Source organism: Humulus lupulus, chromosome X (genome assembly GCF_963169125.1).
Source record: "Humulus lupulus chromosome X, drHumLupu1.1, whole genome shotgun sequence".
NCBI classification, from domain to species: Eukaryota; Viridiplantae; Streptophyta; class Magnoliopsida; order Rosales; family Cannabaceae; genus Humulus; species Humulus lupulus.
The window spans coordinates 7528696-7546650 of NC_084802.1; the positions used below are offsets into that span (position 1 = coordinate 7528696).

At 28.0% G+C, this 17955-nt stretch overlaps 1 protein-coding gene across 3 annotated transcripts; it reads right to left on the reverse strand.

Moving 5' to 3' along the window:
• Positions 1-1132: 1132 nt before the first annotated feature.
• Positions 1133-7390, reverse strand: LOC133807346 (protein-tyrosine-phosphatase PTP1). 3 transcript variants are annotated; one of them, XM_062245609.1, is made up of 9 exons: positions 7020-7387; positions 6824-6920; positions 6615-6697; positions 5827-5967; positions 4480-4614; positions 3129-3277; positions 2903-3044; positions 1571-1658; positions 1133-1433 (listed from the first exon to the last, which is right to left on the reverse strand). In XM_062245609.1, exons 1-9 carry the CDS (start codon positions 7185-7187, stop codon positions 1426-1428), a joined length of 1011 nt encoding a protein of 336 aa, XP_062101593.1. In that variant the 5' UTR covers positions 7188-7387; the 3' UTR covers positions 1133-1425. The 3 variants fall into 3 exon arrangements, 2 of the variants coding, with proteins under 2 accessions (XP_062101593.1, XP_062101592.1); XM_062245608.1 differs by having other exon boundaries at positions 1133-1437; positions 7020-7386; XR_009879273.1 differs by lacking the exon at positions 1133-1433 and having other exon boundaries at positions 2903-3039; positions 7020-7390.
• Positions 7391-17955: the final 10565 nt, after the last annotated feature.

Here is a 17955-nt window from a genome sequence, read left to right on the forward strand (position 1 = left end):
TTGTTTCTGTTCTATTAACCTCAAACAAACATAACCAACTATGTGAGCAGAAAATGAAGAAGAAGATAAATAAGGTTCAAAGTGGTTCAAGTCAAAATAAGTTGACCTAACTCATGGAATTAACTAATATGCCTTCAATGTAGTTAGTCCTGGATTTTCTCAACATCTGGTTCAACTTTTGCTCACAATACACACCAACCAAGTAGATAATGCCAGCTCACTCCCTGAGCACTGCTCGTATTCAGAACTGGAGTTATATTGAATGTAATCTTTTCATCATCCTAGGCTAGGACCATATTATTATTCCAAGTAAAAAAGTTGAAACGAAATATTTCATCACATTCACAACTTGAATTTGCCATCCCTTCCTTCCCAAGGTCAAAATACCTTCGTGCTGTGCCTAAATTTTAAGCTTGGCATTACGGGTGCACATGGGTAAAATATTTAAGATTTTATCAAATTTCGATTCGAGTGGGTAACGGTCTTACAACTCTTTGGACAATATCAACATTTCAAATACATCCAATGTGTTGAATTGAGTGTTTATATTTTTATATGTGATTCTACGTTCAACAAGGAAAAAAAAAATCAATACAGTGTATCAACACTCAACTAAGTACTCCTCCACCAAGAATCTAAAACAAAATCCCCAAAAAAATCAATAAACAAAATCCTTCCCCATTCATGAACTTGTGAGGAGAAGCAGGGATTTACTTTTGGGACTTTCGTCTACTAGATTGCTTCACCTCACCTCGAAGTCCCTTCGTCGCCATGATCACAAGTCTCTTCATCCATTGTGGGTGTCGACTGCTCCTCATCTCATGGTGACAGAAGGAACGACAAGGATAAAAGAGTGAAAGAATTAGAGTGAGAAAGGGGCTTTGAAACGTCAAGAATTAGTTGGGCCTTTTGGGCTTCTGAGTTTTGGGCCATGTTCAAAACTTGTCGTACCTGGCTAAGGCCCATACCTTTTGTGCTGCCTCTTACTCTAGCCTATGTTTTACAACTTCAAAAAGATATATGGCAGGATTTTGTTTTGGCCCAATATCTTTCTTTTCTTTTCTTTTTTGACAAATTTGCCGCCAACATCTTTCAAATAAGAAAAACCCATATTATGCATCGAACAAAAAAAAGAGAAAAAGGAGTCCATCATAAAAATGCGTTAGAAGTAAAAAGAACCTTACAAGGAGGAACAAAAGTCATCTCATGAAAGACAATGCAGCTAAGGAAATTTACATTCCAAAGTCCAAGGGAGGACGATGCCCATTGCAATTTTTGAAAAATGGTTAATGCTGCTAATCAGAAAATGGTTAATTTGGCCAAAACAAAGGAATCTACACAAGTAGAGAGAGCTGCATCAACGCCATCAACGCCGCCGGAACAGGGAAAGTAGTTGGAGTTCTAAACTTCATTTAGTATTTGCTGTCATTTACCTGGCTGCCAAAAAAAAGAAAGTAATGTATAGATTCACTGAAGCTGAAGATGAAGATGAAATTGTTTTGGAAGAAGATTGGTCAAATATCGAACATAATCCTAACACAAGAAATTCAATAAAAAGTATTGTAAGTACCTCTCTTTGAACTGCCTTCGCCACTACACCCAGAGATGAGATCTTCCAACTCATCAACGATGGCCAAGTAACAGAAATGATATTGCTCCTAAAGGTTAAAGCAAAGTCAGAGTTAATATATATTTGTAATTGTAACAAAGAACAAGACAGTAATGGTGGCATTGAAATCCTTAGATTTATTTCAGCATAAAGTATTTTTGTGTTTTCGTGAAAATTCACTCAAACTGGCCTTGTATAATTTTTTCATTAAGACAAGTGTTGTTTCTTTAGCAAAAATTATATTAAGGAAAAAATCCAAACAAACACAACCAATATAAACATATATATTCTCAGATTTAAAGAAAAAACAAAAAATAAATAAACGAGGACTATCGGCTTTACAAGTTGTTATACAGTTTACCTATACTATCAATTTTAATAAAACACAAAATATTTCAAGGGCCAAGCATGTTATGTTTTTAGACATTAATTTTGAAATAGTGATATATAGCCTTGAAATCAGATATAGTAAAAGAAAGTAAAATTTGCTTTTTTCTAAAGCAAAAAATTGTGCATCAGAAATAATGTGATAATAAACCTCAATACTCCAAATTGACATTTTCATAATTACTCTCAACATGTATGTGATGAATTGCTGGGTGACTAAGCTGCCAAAGTGGAATAGGTAAAATATCTCCAGACATCTTAAATTTTTAGGAATCTTCACCAAGGCCCTGTTCTATATTAGTAACTTGACAATGGCCAAGTATTGACTATTGAGCAATATATAAGTGGCACTGTTAAATGTCGTGTAATACTTCAAGCTCAGATAATAGGAAATGAAGCACAAAACAACAAATTTATAGAGGTTCTCAATATTACGAGAGGTATCATTAAATCTTTGACTAAGCAAAAACTATAAGATTAAAAAACACGGAAAATGGATCGTCGTGAATCTCAGAAGCAATCCACTCTCTAAATGTTGGACATGATATACGGTAATTCGCCACTACTTTTATTTCTCAATAGAATTAGGGATAATTAACTATTTGGTACATGCAGTGGATCGCTTCTCATGAAAGTAAATTTTCTCTGCTTGTGTAACAAACATTTTAACAAATATTAGTTCAACTTCTTGCGCTGCTGTGGCTATTTATCCATATATTTTCTCGTGGAACTAGTTATAACATGTTTGTCTAGATTTTTTTAGTTTTATTCCCTTTTCCAGTCTTGAAGATACCAGAACCAAGAACGCCACTAATAGAAAAGCAGGTTGAAATCCATACTTTATATCAGTGGCTATAGCCGAAAACATAAAATTAATAAAGATTTGGATCCCAAAGTAGAAATTACCAGTGTTTGAACCATTCCAATACGCTGAGACCTAAATGTGGTTACGGTTTGGGCGAGATCTAATGCAGACATGTCTCCAGTAAGAATTCTTTGGACTGTATTATGAATTGCACAGTATGCTCCAGTTCTTCCTATACCTGCACTGAGTGTGAGGGGCATTTGTGTCAGCTAAAGATGTAGTGTGATTACCAAATTCAGAGCCATAAGTTGTAAATAAGAGATAAACCTGCAGTGAACCACAATCGGGCCAATATTTGGTGGTATTTGATGTGCCCTTTTGAAAATTTCGCGAACTGCTATTGTATCTCCAGGAACACCGTGGTCTGGCCATTCAGGATATTGAATATGCAGAACAGACATAGGTGGTTCCTCTGACTGTACAACGAAAGCAGGGTCTAGTTGGTCCAACGCCATAATAATAATGTTTTGAATAGATATTCCTTATGTTTTGTGTGTACAATCTAGTGGGTCTGAATAAGTATGTGTATTAAAATCACAAAATACATTTCAGAGAGACATAGCAACCACACCTCCTCCTACACAGACACCCACCCGCCCATTTTTTTGAGAGAAGTAAAATACGTACAATTTCTTCTATAACAACAAAGTATAATAACACATTAACAATGTTGAAGCCTATAATATAAAACTGCATGCAAATGCCATCAGCAAGGACTAAAGAGTGCCACGCCAGAACTAAGATGACATGCAAAACAGATAAGAGTTGCGAATTTCTACACACAGACCCAGATTAAGAACCTTGAAGAGAAAAACAAAAATGGAAAGAACTGTTAAGTCTGTTATCAAAAAGAAAGAAGTAGCAAAAAATTTGAAGTGGTTTATGCAAGAAGATCAGTACATACAATTAGACAACATTTAAATTAAATTATATATTGAGTTGCTTCTCCATTCATGTTATTGCTGATGGAATCAGCATGCTCTTGAACCAAAGAAAACTCACCCAGAATGACCATATGCAATTATACATCTAGCAACACACAGACGTACATCTGGCAATGATATTCGAATTTAGACAACAAGAGAGGAAGTGATAATTCCTGATGTTCATGGAGGAGAAATACAGCTATCGCTAGTTTATTTTCTTCTTCTGTTATTATTATTATTATTTAAAAAAAAAAAAAGAGTTTATTCAAATGTCGCATGGCTGAGGAGGAATTTTGGTCCTATAAAACTTAAAGGGAAAAAAAGAAGATACCTAAGGTTTAATAACTCTGGTTTTGTTCCTTTCAAACTAGCTTGGCTTGGATCTTGAATTTTATAAAAAAATTGTGAGGGAAAAATATTATAATTGTTCTAAATATTATAAATTTATAATACATTTGAGTTTTATTTATAAAAAAAAGGATTTCTCAATTTTTTGTTTGAATCCAAACAAGAAAAAATAAATCTTTTGGAATTTTTTTTCCATCTTAAATCCAAGATCCAAACACAAACAGAGGGTAACAAATTTTAAAGAGAGAAAAAAAAAAGTTTTAACATACTGTATAAATACTAGGAGAAACAGCCAAAAATCATAAAGAGCCATGCCTGGAAAACCAAAAATAAAATGAAGCTACCTCCTTGTAGTTCACCTCCAGATGGCGCAGCACTAATGAGGTGTTAGTGGTACTTATCCACTTAGTATTAATGCATATGTTACCAAATTCTCTAGGACCATCTTCCGCCTGAAAATAATCTCCACACTTTACCATCTGCACATAAAATTTAAAGAGCAACAGAAGTAAGAATAACTCAATCATATTTAGACAAAATAACAATAGAAATAAAGGGTGGACATTAAAATAAGTATGATACTTAGCCAAAAAGACAAGATTTCAATTGTAATTTATATAACCACCCCAGGGTTTTTTGCACATCCAGAGGAAAAATTAAAAGAACAGCCAAAGAACTACAGGTATTAAGACTGTAGAATCAGAGTCCAGAAATTTGAAGGCAAAAGTATAATTATTACTTGAATTTTACTTCATAATGTTTTCCTTCAAGCACAGCAACAAAAATCAAGTTTCTACAGAATGTGAGTTGTTTATATATAAATGAAAACAGGACAAGTAGAAGACTATATAGTATTTCCCATACTCCAAGAAATGAAAGCAAGAAAATACCATGTTCAAGCAGATAAATAATAGAGGCTGATTTATGTTTATCCTAAACAAATAACAATGTAAATGAATAAATTTGGATAGGATAAAGTAGAGAATATGCAAAATAATTATCCATTAAATGCATGTTAATGCTCTTATTACATTACATAGCATAAAATTTGTGCCCCAGAATAATAGAACACACAGTGGGAACTTTTAACAAAATAAGAAGCGTATGAACTACAATATATCTCATTTGCACTTCCATAATACTAATACCCTCACTACTCTCAATAACCCGCAAAAATAAAATAAATATTGCAATCGACTCTGTGGTCTACACTTTCTGAACGGAAAACTCTCTCAGACATTGCACACTAAAGTAACAATAAAGCTTTAGTTACAGGAACCAGGATGCTGAGAATGTGAACAAGCTGGGAGTTTCAGGTGTTCCATTTTACTGTTGTGTTGTAATGAGTTGTGTTTGTATCTGTTTGTCTGTTTTACTTGCTAAGACTAAGATTCAATCAAGACCCATATCATAAGTTTAATCAATGCCAAAAGAAACTAGTAATAAAGTAACTTAAGTTGATATATTGGGTAAAAGGTGTACGGATTGCAAACAAACTGTCATGACAAGAGACAAGATTCCATGAAATATAAACACAAAATAATAATAAAGCTTGCAGATTTTAAATGTACATGTCATGCAAAGTAACCTTAGACACTGTCTCATGAACAGCTGATAAACTGTTACATAAATAATCTGATAATACAAAATATGATAACAAAATCTACCTTGAGCAGATAACAATGAAGTACCTTATAGTTGTCAACCAATCGTGTTAGCATCACAACAACAGGACACTTATACTGGATCACCATTTCCCAAAAATCCTCGTAAGTGTGAGGAAGAGGCCCTTGTGTAGCAATAAACCGAGAAATGCTTTCAGAAGAAGAAGTCTACGACAAAAAGGTTGCATTTCTCAAATGTCATCATTTGTGAAGTAAATCGTGCTACTAAAATACGAATAACTAATCACCTCCTTTCCATTCATGAGTTTATTTACACGTTTGAGTTACAAAATTAAGAAAATCCCACAAATAATAAGTTAATGCATCAATTTTCATTGCACTTGAATCCTATTCTTTTCTTCATGATTGATTTAATAAACCTGTCCGAAACACAGTTTACAGATTTGGCATAAAATCTAGAATGAGTATAGTTTAGAATATTCAGGTGCATTCCAGCAAAATGCATGGAGGTATTACTAATTCACACAATAGGGGTGAGAGATAAGCAGATCCTCTGGACCACTGCAGCAAAGAAGTTTTTTGGGCAATTTGGTTAGAAATAATAAAAGAATCTTCAAAGATACTGCGAATGATTATGGGACAAGATCAACTCTTTTTACAGATATGATTAGAGATTGGAATTTTGTTATGTAATTATTATAATTTCTCTGTACTGTTTTGTGCATTATGATGGTGGATTGATTCCACATTTCTTGTATTCATGAAGTTTCACATAACAGTACAAGATTTGGTTTTGTTTCAAAAGTATATATATATATATATATATTAATATAAAAAGCATGTAAAGACCTTACCGTAATGAAGTTGGCATTAATGTAGCCTCTTGCAGCAGGTCTATAGTCCTTGCAAGAGTTGAGCACCACTCTAGTTCTATCAACTGACATTCAGAACCAAAAAAATCAATACAATAATCAAATTTAACGGCATATCCCTATCAAATTACCCTAAAAAATTTCAGGGAAAAAAAAAAAGGATTGCTAAGTTTGCCATTGATGATACATACATGCCAAGACATCAGTGTAGCGATTCTTGTTCAAATTGACAGCATCAAAAGCAACACTGCAATTTATCTTCATCTCCGATGGCGTTATCCTGTTATCCTGAACGAAAAACAAGCAAACAAACAAAAACAAGTTAACAAAATCACAACTCAGCAAGCTTCCATTTTCGCAAACAAAGTTCCGGGAAAACCTAAAAACCTGGAGATAATCAAACTCTTGGCCGATCAGGTAAGGCGATTGGAGCTTCTCCTTCAAGGATCCGAGAGCCTCGGAGCAGTACTTGAGCTGATCCGGTGTCACGGCCAGCCTCGGTGGAGGATCGGGCGAGAAGTAAGGCGACGGCAGAGGTTTAGCGGCGGAGGCCATGGCGGAGGTTGCCGATCTCCGGTGAGTGCGGGGGCGCGTGAAAGCAACGTTCCCCAGAATGAAGGAGGGAATGTTTTTTTCTGTGTTTGGCAGAGTTTGGGGGCGTGTTTGGATTGGATGGGGAGTGTTTAGTAGCGTGTAAGGACAGCAGTCGGTAAAATGTTCCTAAGTTTTGGTTGAACCCAACCCAACCCAACCCTGCGTACGTGTTATTTTGGTGGCAAGTGTCCAACCAAACACGCACATAACGAAATAAATATATGTTTAAGGTTGTCATTTTGAGGGGTAGGGAAGAACATTTTCTCTAAAGGGATGGGCTCGCGGGGCCGTCACCTAATGTGGCGGAGAATCTCTGTCTAAATGGAGAATGGGGCGGAGATGAAGATAACTTTTAATTTCCGAATGTTAAATGGGACTGGAACGGAGATAGCACTCCCCACCACAACCGGCCCCGTTTAATTTTTTTATATATTTTGTAATATTTATATGTATTTTATATATTTCTTTATATGTTTTTGTAGTATAGTAGTAAATTTTTTAATATTTTAAATTTTATTTAGGATAGTGTTTAATATTTTAAATAATAAATATTGTGCAATATTTTTATTTACATATAATTTACGATTTTTATTTTAAAATTTATTTTAAATAAATTGGGTTTCCCGTAGGGATTCCCCACCCCGTCCCCGACAGGGAATAAGTGGGGATGGGGCGGGGACGAAGATTAGAAATATAAATGGGAACGGGGAAGGAGGGAGCACTCCCCACCAATTCCCCGTCCCGTGTGCATCACTACCCGTGGGTACTCGGGTACTTGCCCCAACTATGAGACTCTGCAGTGTACAGGATTGGGACCCCCCTAGTTTATATTTTATTTTTTAATTTTAATTTTTTTATTTAAAATTGATTTTTATTTACTTAATCTAATTTAAAATTTATTAAAATTAATTTTTTAAAATATTTATGAACTGGATCAATCACGAAGTAACTTTAGATACTTTCTCCGTCCATTGTTTTGCTGTAAATACTTTTTTTTTTCCTTTTAATGTTAATTTTTCAAAAAGATTATGTATTAAAAAATGAAAATTATTTTTATTATTTCACAATCATATTTCTTGAGTTAACTTTATAATAAATATTTTAATTGAAATAATATTTAAAATAAACTAATTTGTGTTGTGATGTAATTGTATATTTTGAAAATTAAGATCACAATGCTACTTTATATGATAAATTTTTTTAGGGCAAACAACAATCTATTGTGCGTCTAAACTTTTAAAAGGAGAGATCTAGATCTAGATATTAGGTTTCTACTATTCAAGCAAAAAAGTTATGTAATGATAAGTTATTTTCATCTTGTCTAAGACATAGCCTACAACATTGAGAGAAAAAGATAGATATTGTCTGTCTAGTATAAAGAAGAATTATCATTAGTTAAAAACCAAATTAAGAATAATATGAATTAATCAAACATAGAAACGAACATGTATATCTTCTTCTTTAATGTAGTTTGAAAGGCAATGGGTGAGGAAACATCATCAAACATGCTACAATAAATGGAATTATTATTACTACAATACAAATTCTATATAATAATACCCTATATTAGAATAATTTCTATTTTATTATAAAAAAATTGGTCACAATTTAGACTAGTTATAAATAAGAATAACTTCTAACATGTAATAAGAACTTTACAAAAATACGGGAAAAAAAAATAAATTACTTTCTATATTTATGGGCATAAAACTTATGCCACAAAATTTGGTAATTCTAACAAAAAAAAAAGTTTAAAATATGGGAATCTCACAAAATACTACGAACAAAATACCATAAACAAAAATACATACACTCTCTCTCTCTCTCTCTCTCTTACTTTCCTATTTCTCTTCATCTCCCATGCATCTTTCACTCACTCTCTCTATTTTATCTCACAAATGGACGACGTACCTCCGGTCACCACCGACACCAACTCTGATTTGTCTTCTTCTTTGCTTTCTTCTTCGTTTTCACGTTCTTTTTCTTTTTTTTCTTCATCTTGTTTTTCTTCTTCTTTACATTCTTCTACGTCTTCTTTGTTGTTTTAGATCTGTTTTTTTTTTTTTTTCAAATCTAGTTTTCTTTTTTAGATTTGGTTTTTTTTTTCAAATTTGTCTAAGTAACCAGTTACTGTTATGATATTGTTTTGTTTTCAGATATGAGTTTTTTGTGGACTTAGATGTAACTAATTATCTTATTTAATCTCCTTCTTCATGGTTGTTTTTAAATTAGTTTTTATTTTTCAGATCTGGTTTTCTTTATAAAACTACCTAAGTAATCAGTTACTGTCACGATTTTGTTTGCTGATTTTATTTTTCAGATCTGGTTTTCTTTATAAAACTACCTAAGTAAATAGTTACATTCTTCGATCTTCTTCTTATTCTTCTTGGTTATTTTCATATATGATTTTGTTTTTCAAATGTAGTTGTTTTTTTTTTTGTTTTAAAGATTTGGCTAAGTAACCAGTTACCAATTAATTAATTGTTATTTTGATAGGAGTAACCAGTTACTACCTTCTTATTCTTCTACTACTTCTCAGATTAATTTTTTAAGTTTTTTTTTCTAGATTTGGCTTAGTAACTAGTTATCAATCATTTATTTTAATAAGTGAAACTGGTTACCTTCTTCTTCTACTTCTTCTATACTGGTTATATTCTGATCTGTTATTTTTTCTTCAAAATCTGTCAGTAACCAGTTACGATTAACTCAAGTACTTTCCATAGCAATTAAAATTGATAGTGGTAACCGATTACTGTCACATTACTAAAAAATCTAAAATTATTTTTATAATAGTAACCGGTTATTATTTAAAATAAAATTAAATGACATATATACATCTCCAATAATAATTTAAAACATACATATGTATAATGACATAACCCAAACATCATCATCATCATCATCATCATCATCATCATCATCATCATCATCATCATCATCATCACAATTAGTGAAAGTCATTCTCATCACCTTATATTTAAATGTATATATAAAAACAATATAATAACAATAATAATACATCTATATATATATATAAATGTGTACTATTTTATAATCTTATATATATATATGCATATACATATAATAATAATAATAACAATAATATATGTATATATAGTGGAAGAAATTATATAATTTCATGTATAAGATGAATTAATTAATTGGATATGTATGTATATATATTATTAACCTAAATATAATTAAAAAAAATATAGTATTAAAAATATCCTAAAAGTAATTAAAAAATCAATATTGAAATTTTATATTAAGTATATAGTATATTTTAATAAAATTAAAAAAAAATATGGGGAGAATCCCATAAAAATGTAAATAAATAAATTATACTATACAAAACTCAAGGAAAAAAAAGTCATATTTATCAAAGTTTTACAAAAAATCCTATATTTCATGTAATTCCCTCTACTAATTAGTTATACATATTTTAAGTCTCACATTATGAAAATATACATCTATACAGTAATAATTATGTATATAGTCAAATAAATATATATATGGGTCCACTCTTAATGGTTACTGCTCATAGATGATTATTTTAATATTAACATTTGGATTAAGATTAATTATCCATATTTATAGTTGTTAATTAATATTTCTAAAAATAAATTTGTATTTTTTCAAATTTTTTGAAGGATTACCTGACGAAAAATGTGTATTTATTATGAAAATATAATATTGTAAACTTTTCATTTTTCAAATAAATGTCAATTTCTAAATATAGCTAGTGTCTCTCATTATTTGGAAACAACATTAATTATGACAAAAAAAAAACTAAATTTGAAATTAATGTAGAAAAAAAATATTTACATATTGGTGACTTGAATTATACATTTGAATTACATGAATTACTTTTAAATATGCAATAGTTTATTAGGGAGTTTTTATTGTTGTAATTGTTAAAGTTGATACTTCTGGGTGTTTAAAAATCTTTTTGTATCGATAGATTTATTTAGTTATAAATTCTCAATTAGAATACAATTAGTTTGGTCACAGAACTATTCTTATATAGATAGGTTTTGCTACAATTTTTACACACACAGTTAGTTAGATTTAAACTAACAATTACAACATTCAATTCAGTTCTATTGCCTTAGATTTCGATCTATCTCTTTAGCCCCTTCAATTTTGGCAAGCTTTTATCTCTTCTTCCTTTATATATTTTCTTCTTGTTTTCATAAGACGGTTTCATTTTCTAATCCCCTCGTGTGAATTAAGCAGAGGCTGACCTAGAAACAAGTTTTGGGAGGGTATTATTGTAAATATAAAATCATAAAATAATAATATTTATACTATCAAATAAAAAAAAAAAAAAAACATAAATGATCTTCTATGTGAAAGAGATATTTATTCTTGTCGGCTAAATTACTATTTTAAAAAATAAATAAAAAGAATAAAATTAAAACATGTTTAGAATTGCAGAATAATAAGTTTTGGTTGAATAATTTGTATAATCTATCCAATTAGCTCAAATCGTACCTATGTTAGCCAGGTATTTGTTTTGAGTAGTTGGGTTGTCTTTGAAAGTGTAAAACGACTTAAAATGTAGATAATATTAAACTCTTGTGTACAAAATAGTTCACTTTACCCTTAAAATACATGTAGGGCTCACACAAATTATTAACTTTATTCTCTTAAAATTTGAACTAAACATAGGAAGAAAGGGCATGTTTGACATTGTTTTCTGTTTTTTGTTTTCAAAGTTGTATTCTCAGAAATGAGAACAGAAAACTATTTTTGTAGTTTTCAAAAAACAATAAGTGTTTGGTTAATGTTTTCTAAAACTGATTTTTTAGTTTTATTTTTTTTAAATCTTAAATAAAATATTAACAAATATATTTACAAAGAGAAAAATATTTTAAAAGTTTGTAATAAATAATGAGATAAAATAATTTGAAAAAAAATGATGAAAAATAAGAAGTGAGAAAGTAAGGAGAGAAAATTTGAAGAAATTGAAATTGAGAAGAGAGAAATTGATCCAAGAAAAAATGGGAGAGAATGTGATGAGAAAGAAAGTGAAGAGAGCGAAGTGAGTAGAGAAAAAGTAATGAGAGATGAAATGACAAGAGAGAAAAAATGATGAGAGAGAAAGTGATGTGAGAAAAACTGAAGAGAGAGAAACTAATGAAAGAGAAAATTATGTGACAATGAATGATGTTAAATAATAATAAATAAATAAATGATATGAGAAAAAAATAGACAATTTTTTTTTTTAGAACAACAGAAAACAACTTTTTGTTGTTATCAAAATTTTCTATTTTTTGTAACTTTGTTTTTAAAAATTGTTTTCTGAAAACAACGCCAAACAGCTCAACTTGTTTTCAAAAAACAGTTTTTAGCTTTTAAAAACAAAAAACAGCTTTTTAGTTAAGGTGTCAAACACCATCTTAGATTCTCATTCTCACATTTACTTAACCACATACCAAACACCTCCTTAAGTTATATTATAGTGTGCTCATTGTTGTGATGTTATAATTGGATAACTTTTTTCTTCAAAGCATATTTTTGTCAATTTCATTTAAATAAAATAAAAAAAATTCTTAAGCTAAAGAATAATAATAATAATCATACTTTTTTGACACATTTTATTTGAGGTATTGTTTTCATAAAATGAGTGATACATGGGTCAAACTCAATATCAGCACATTTTGTGTAAATTAGTTGTATTTTTTTTTATTTGGTAGAGAATATTTTGATTAGATGTTATTTCAATTAGTTAGTTAGTTGATGTTGGTTACAGTTGGTTAATTCTATAAACATGTGGGGGATAGGATAGTAGATAAGCAGACATAAAATTGGAAGGAAAATTTGGTAGGTTTTGTGGGAGATTTTTTTGTACTGTGATGGTCTCAAGATCAACATTTTCTTTACTACAATAGAGAAGTTTGAGATCTAGGGTCTAGATTTTGTCCATAAATATTGTTTGGTCCATAGTTGTGCTATTTTAGTGATTGGAGTGATGAAAGTATATAATAAGATTTACAACTATCTTCATCCGATCGGTATTGGGGCAGTTCCAACCGGACTGCAAAACATCAAATATAGTGTTAAAAAGGCACAAAATCAAATTCACCCCAACTCCATTTATCCCACCATTTTGCTGTCAAGCTACAAGACCCCACCAAATATGGTGGAGTATTGTAACAACAGCAAAAACAAAAAGCAATATTATTTTGCTTTTTTATATTAGTATTTAATAATAAATATATATGTATATTATTTTATATATAAGGAAAATAATAAAATAATGAAGAATATATTTTTTGGTATAATATTTTGTGTTGTGGTTGGAATGGAAAAAAAATATAGTGTTAAGATTCATTAATTTTGGTGTTGGTGCAACACCATATATGGTGTTATGGGTTGGAGATGGCCTAAGGGTCATTTTAAGATTTCAAACACAACTTAATGTGACATATTGTTATTAGTGCGAATCAATATCAGATTTTACGATATTTATTAGAAATTAATTTGCGCCAATAACAATATACTATATTAAATAGTATTGGACACATTCAAAAATTAAATACGAATGTTTTAAGTTTTTAGATGATCTTTGTCAAAATTTTCAAATAAGACTCAAAAGAAAAATATATTTTTAAATATTAAAAATAACAAAATAAATATAATTTTTCAAGTAAAAATATATAATAATAAAAATTTGAGGCGTCTAATGCAAAATATAATATTTTATAAAAAGTTGTATATAAAATTTGTCTAACTTGCCTATATCTAAAGTGGATGTTACCTAAAAATAGAATTGGCCTTAACATTATTTATCGAAACAAAAACCCTTTGAGATTTTCTTGTTTTTTCTTTTGAGATGACTTGAGATTTTCTTTGTTAGAATCTTATAAAAATGTCTCCCAAAATTGAATTGTACACAACTGTAACTGTAAAATGATAGTTTTAGAAAAGACACTTATGATTATGAACCCACACATTACTAACACACAAGCATTTTGACCAATCCTGAAAAACCAAGAAAAGAAAATGTTACAGTGAGTGAGAAATGGAGAAAAAAATCAAAACAAACTACTTTAATGAATTGACATAATGACACACTTGCTAAAAGCTAAAATTGTGAGAGTTTTTGAACAAATCATAATAAATTGGAGAGACAACTACAATGTGTCTCATTATTTTAAGCTTTAGACTTGAATTTTCAACCAAGAGATGATGAATAAAAAACATAGCATAAAAAAAAAAAAAAAGGGCTAACTTGTCTAATGCTACAATATTTAACAGAATATTCTTATATTTAACGATAAAATGTAAACATAACTTAAACTTAAATAAATAAATAATTAAACAAATTAAAATATGATATTTTTGAGATATTTTATAATGATAATTATTTAAAAATAATAAAATCATATATTTAATAACTTAAATAAAATTTAATTAAACTTAAACTTGATATTATAATAAACATATAATATATAATATTTTGTTGTCACTGTCAAATTCAAAAACTAGAACAAACATAAACTTAAATAAAAATAAACTAATTAATTAAAATATAATATTTTAAAGATATTTTATGATAATTTAAATAATTAAATCATATTTATTTAAAAATAATAAAGACATACATATCATTTTTTATCTTATAAATTTGCATGATAGTTTGTTTTTATCAAGAGATTAAAGCTATTTTTTTCATCAAATTCACCAAAGGACATTGTGAGATACATTAGAAGCTAAAAATAGTTGATGCATGTATATTACTGTCTACACTATGACTTTTTCTATTATTATTTTATTTATATTAATAATTTATTTTTAAATATTATTGTATTTTATATATATGTCATGTAAATATATATATATATCTATGTCAATGTTGTGTTTAGAAGTCATATATATAGAGATTATTGATATAAATATTTATACATACTATATAACTATAATTCATTCCATTATATATATTTTATTTAAAAAAATAGTGAATCATTTTTTATTAAAATTATAGATAATGTTTACAACTTTAAAACTAATCAAACGTACTTTGAACGTTGCTTCTACCTAATACATATATATATATATGATTTATCTATTTTATTATAATTTGTGTTTTTTTTCAATTTTTTTTATTTAACAAAAAAAAAAATTAACGATTTTAACAAATCCATTTACTCCCACATAGTTTACAAACAATTGTGAGTTTTATACGTTTAAGCTATAAATAAAGTAACATTTATTCACTTTGATTTGTAGTTTGTTCGTCTTTTTTTTCCATGGGTGATTGATATAAATATTTTAAATATTAATATAAATTTGATTAACTAAAAAAATATAGCTATTGGGCAAGATTGAGTTAAATCAATCACTCATGTAAGGAAAAAAAATACGGACAAATTGCAAAATAAAGTGAATAAATGTTACTTTTTTTATAGCTTAAAAGTATAACACTCACAATTGTAAAAGGATTTTTTTTTAATTGTTAATTAATTATTTTGTTAAGCCACATCACATTCCTATATCTCTCGTTATATAAGTATATAGATTTTTTCCTTACATGGTGATTCATATAAATATTTTAAATATTAATATAAATTTGATTTACTCAAAAAATATATATAACTATTGAGTAAAATTCACATTTAAGAAAAAAAAATATGGACAAGTTACTAATCAAAGTAAATAATGTTACTTTATTTATAGCTTAAAAGTATAACACTCCTAATTGTTTATGAGATTTTTTAAATTGTTAATTAATTTTTTTGTTAAATAATTTAAGAAAAAAAACTACAAATTATAAGAAAATAGATAAATTATATATAAATTATTCTAGGAAGCACGTTACCTTCCTATATCTCTCATGTATATAAGTATATAGATAGACAGATAGATTTTGTTTTTTTCCAAATAAACTCAATATCATTATATCGTATAAATTTTTATATGACTCTTCAAAATTGTGAACGTGATTTAAAAAAAAAAATAAGTGATACAATATGTGTACATTCTTGTTACAATATGTATTATGATATATATATATATACATACATTCTTGGTGTATTATATATTTGTCAATATTTTTTTCAATATATAATTTACAAATTTAAATGATTTAAAAATATATACTACTAAATTAAATACATTAATAATATGTTAAATATTAATATAAATTTGATGAACGGAAAAAAATATAAATATTTGGCAAAATTGAGTTAAATCAATTAAAAAAACACAAATGTTTTGACAAATTACAAATAAAAGTGAATAAAAGGAACTTTAATTATAGCTTAAAAGTATAACATTCACAATTGTTTGTAAACCATGTGGTACTAAAGATATTTTTAAAATTTTTAATTAATTATTTTGTTAAAAGATTTTTTTTTTTTAAATAACCAAAATTATTAAAAAGAAAAAATTTAAATCACATATAGATAGTTTTAGGAAGTCATGTCACCTCTTGATATCTCTCATTTATATAACTACTAGACTTGATAGATACAAGCAACGTGCAATGCACACTTGCTTAGTTTTATTTATAGAATTTGTTAATTATTTTTATTAAATTTGTATTATTGTCATATAAATTTCAAATAAACAAACAATATTATATATGACATAAACATATTAAAAGAAAAATTAAACCAAAATATTGTTTATGATTTTTTAAAAAATATATATATATAATATGATGATAACCTTTTTAAATATAAATAATCATTTTCTTAATAAAAAATAAGATTATGTATTATATATTATTGTTATAATTATATTTTATAAATATTAAATTTATATTAATATAATTAATAAATATCTATTTTTAATTAGTTTTAAAGGTCTCTTAAATATTTATAATACTCTGTTAATGTTAACAAAATAAATCGTTAAAACCAATAATTTTTGTTATCTACACATTTTTTATATAAAGAGATATATATTGTTATTCTAGAACTTAGAAAAGACTCGAACTTCCAAATAAAATAATGAATATCGAAAAAAAAAGTTATTAGTGAAAATAAACTATTTTATAAGGTTATCTTGCAAAATAACATTCTTTTAATAATTTTTTACAAAATCACTTTTGTATGATCCATTGTTAAAATATAACACACTTTAAAGAAAAATTTATTGTGCTAAAAGTTGTGTCAAATTTGACACCTAATAATTAATATAAATTTGGATCAAAATATAGCATAATCTAAATTTGGATCACTAATAAATGTTTACTTTTTTATTTATTATTTTGTCATTACTTATTATTTTATTATATCTTATTTATGGTTGGCATTAAATGTTCATTTTTTTTATTTACTTTTTTGTCATTATTTATTATTTTATGTATCGTATTTATTATTAGCATTAAATGTAAACTTTTTTACATCACTTTTACATCTATATGTCAATTATAAAAGTTATGCTATACATATCATTTATTGACTTTTTGTGCTAAACATCATGATATAAATGATAAATTATATCAATATGCTCAATTCTTTTGTGAAAAATTAGGTTTGCATCAATGTATAATGCTGCCTAATAACCACAATAGAGAATAGCTAATTTGGCACCATCAGTGTCGAAGCCACATAGTGGCTAGGGAATTCAAGTCTCTCTCAATCTTTTTTTCTTTCTTTCTTTTTTCTATATATTAATATAGTGTAATTTTTTTTAAAAATTTATAATAAATTCTTTTGTAAAAATTAAAAAACTTTGTCATTGACACCCACAAGTGATATTGGGCATGGACCAATAT

What these genes read in the sequence shown, in the direction of transcription:
- LOC133807346 (XM_062245609.1), bottom strand. Translation starts at nt 7,187, where the DNA reads ATGGCCTCCGCCGCTAAACCTCTGCCGTCGCCTTACTTCTCGCCCGAT. An exon ending in AAGAGTTTGATTATCTCCAG is followed by an intron (nt 6,921 to 7,019) that starts GTTTTTAGGTTT and finishes TTTTTCGTTCAG; the next exon opens with GATAACAGGATAACGCCATC. An exon ending in TTGGAATGGTTCAAACACTG is followed by an intron (nt 1,659 to 2,902) that starts GTAATTTCTACT and finishes TTTAACCTTTAG; the next exon opens with GAGCAATATCATTTCTGTTA.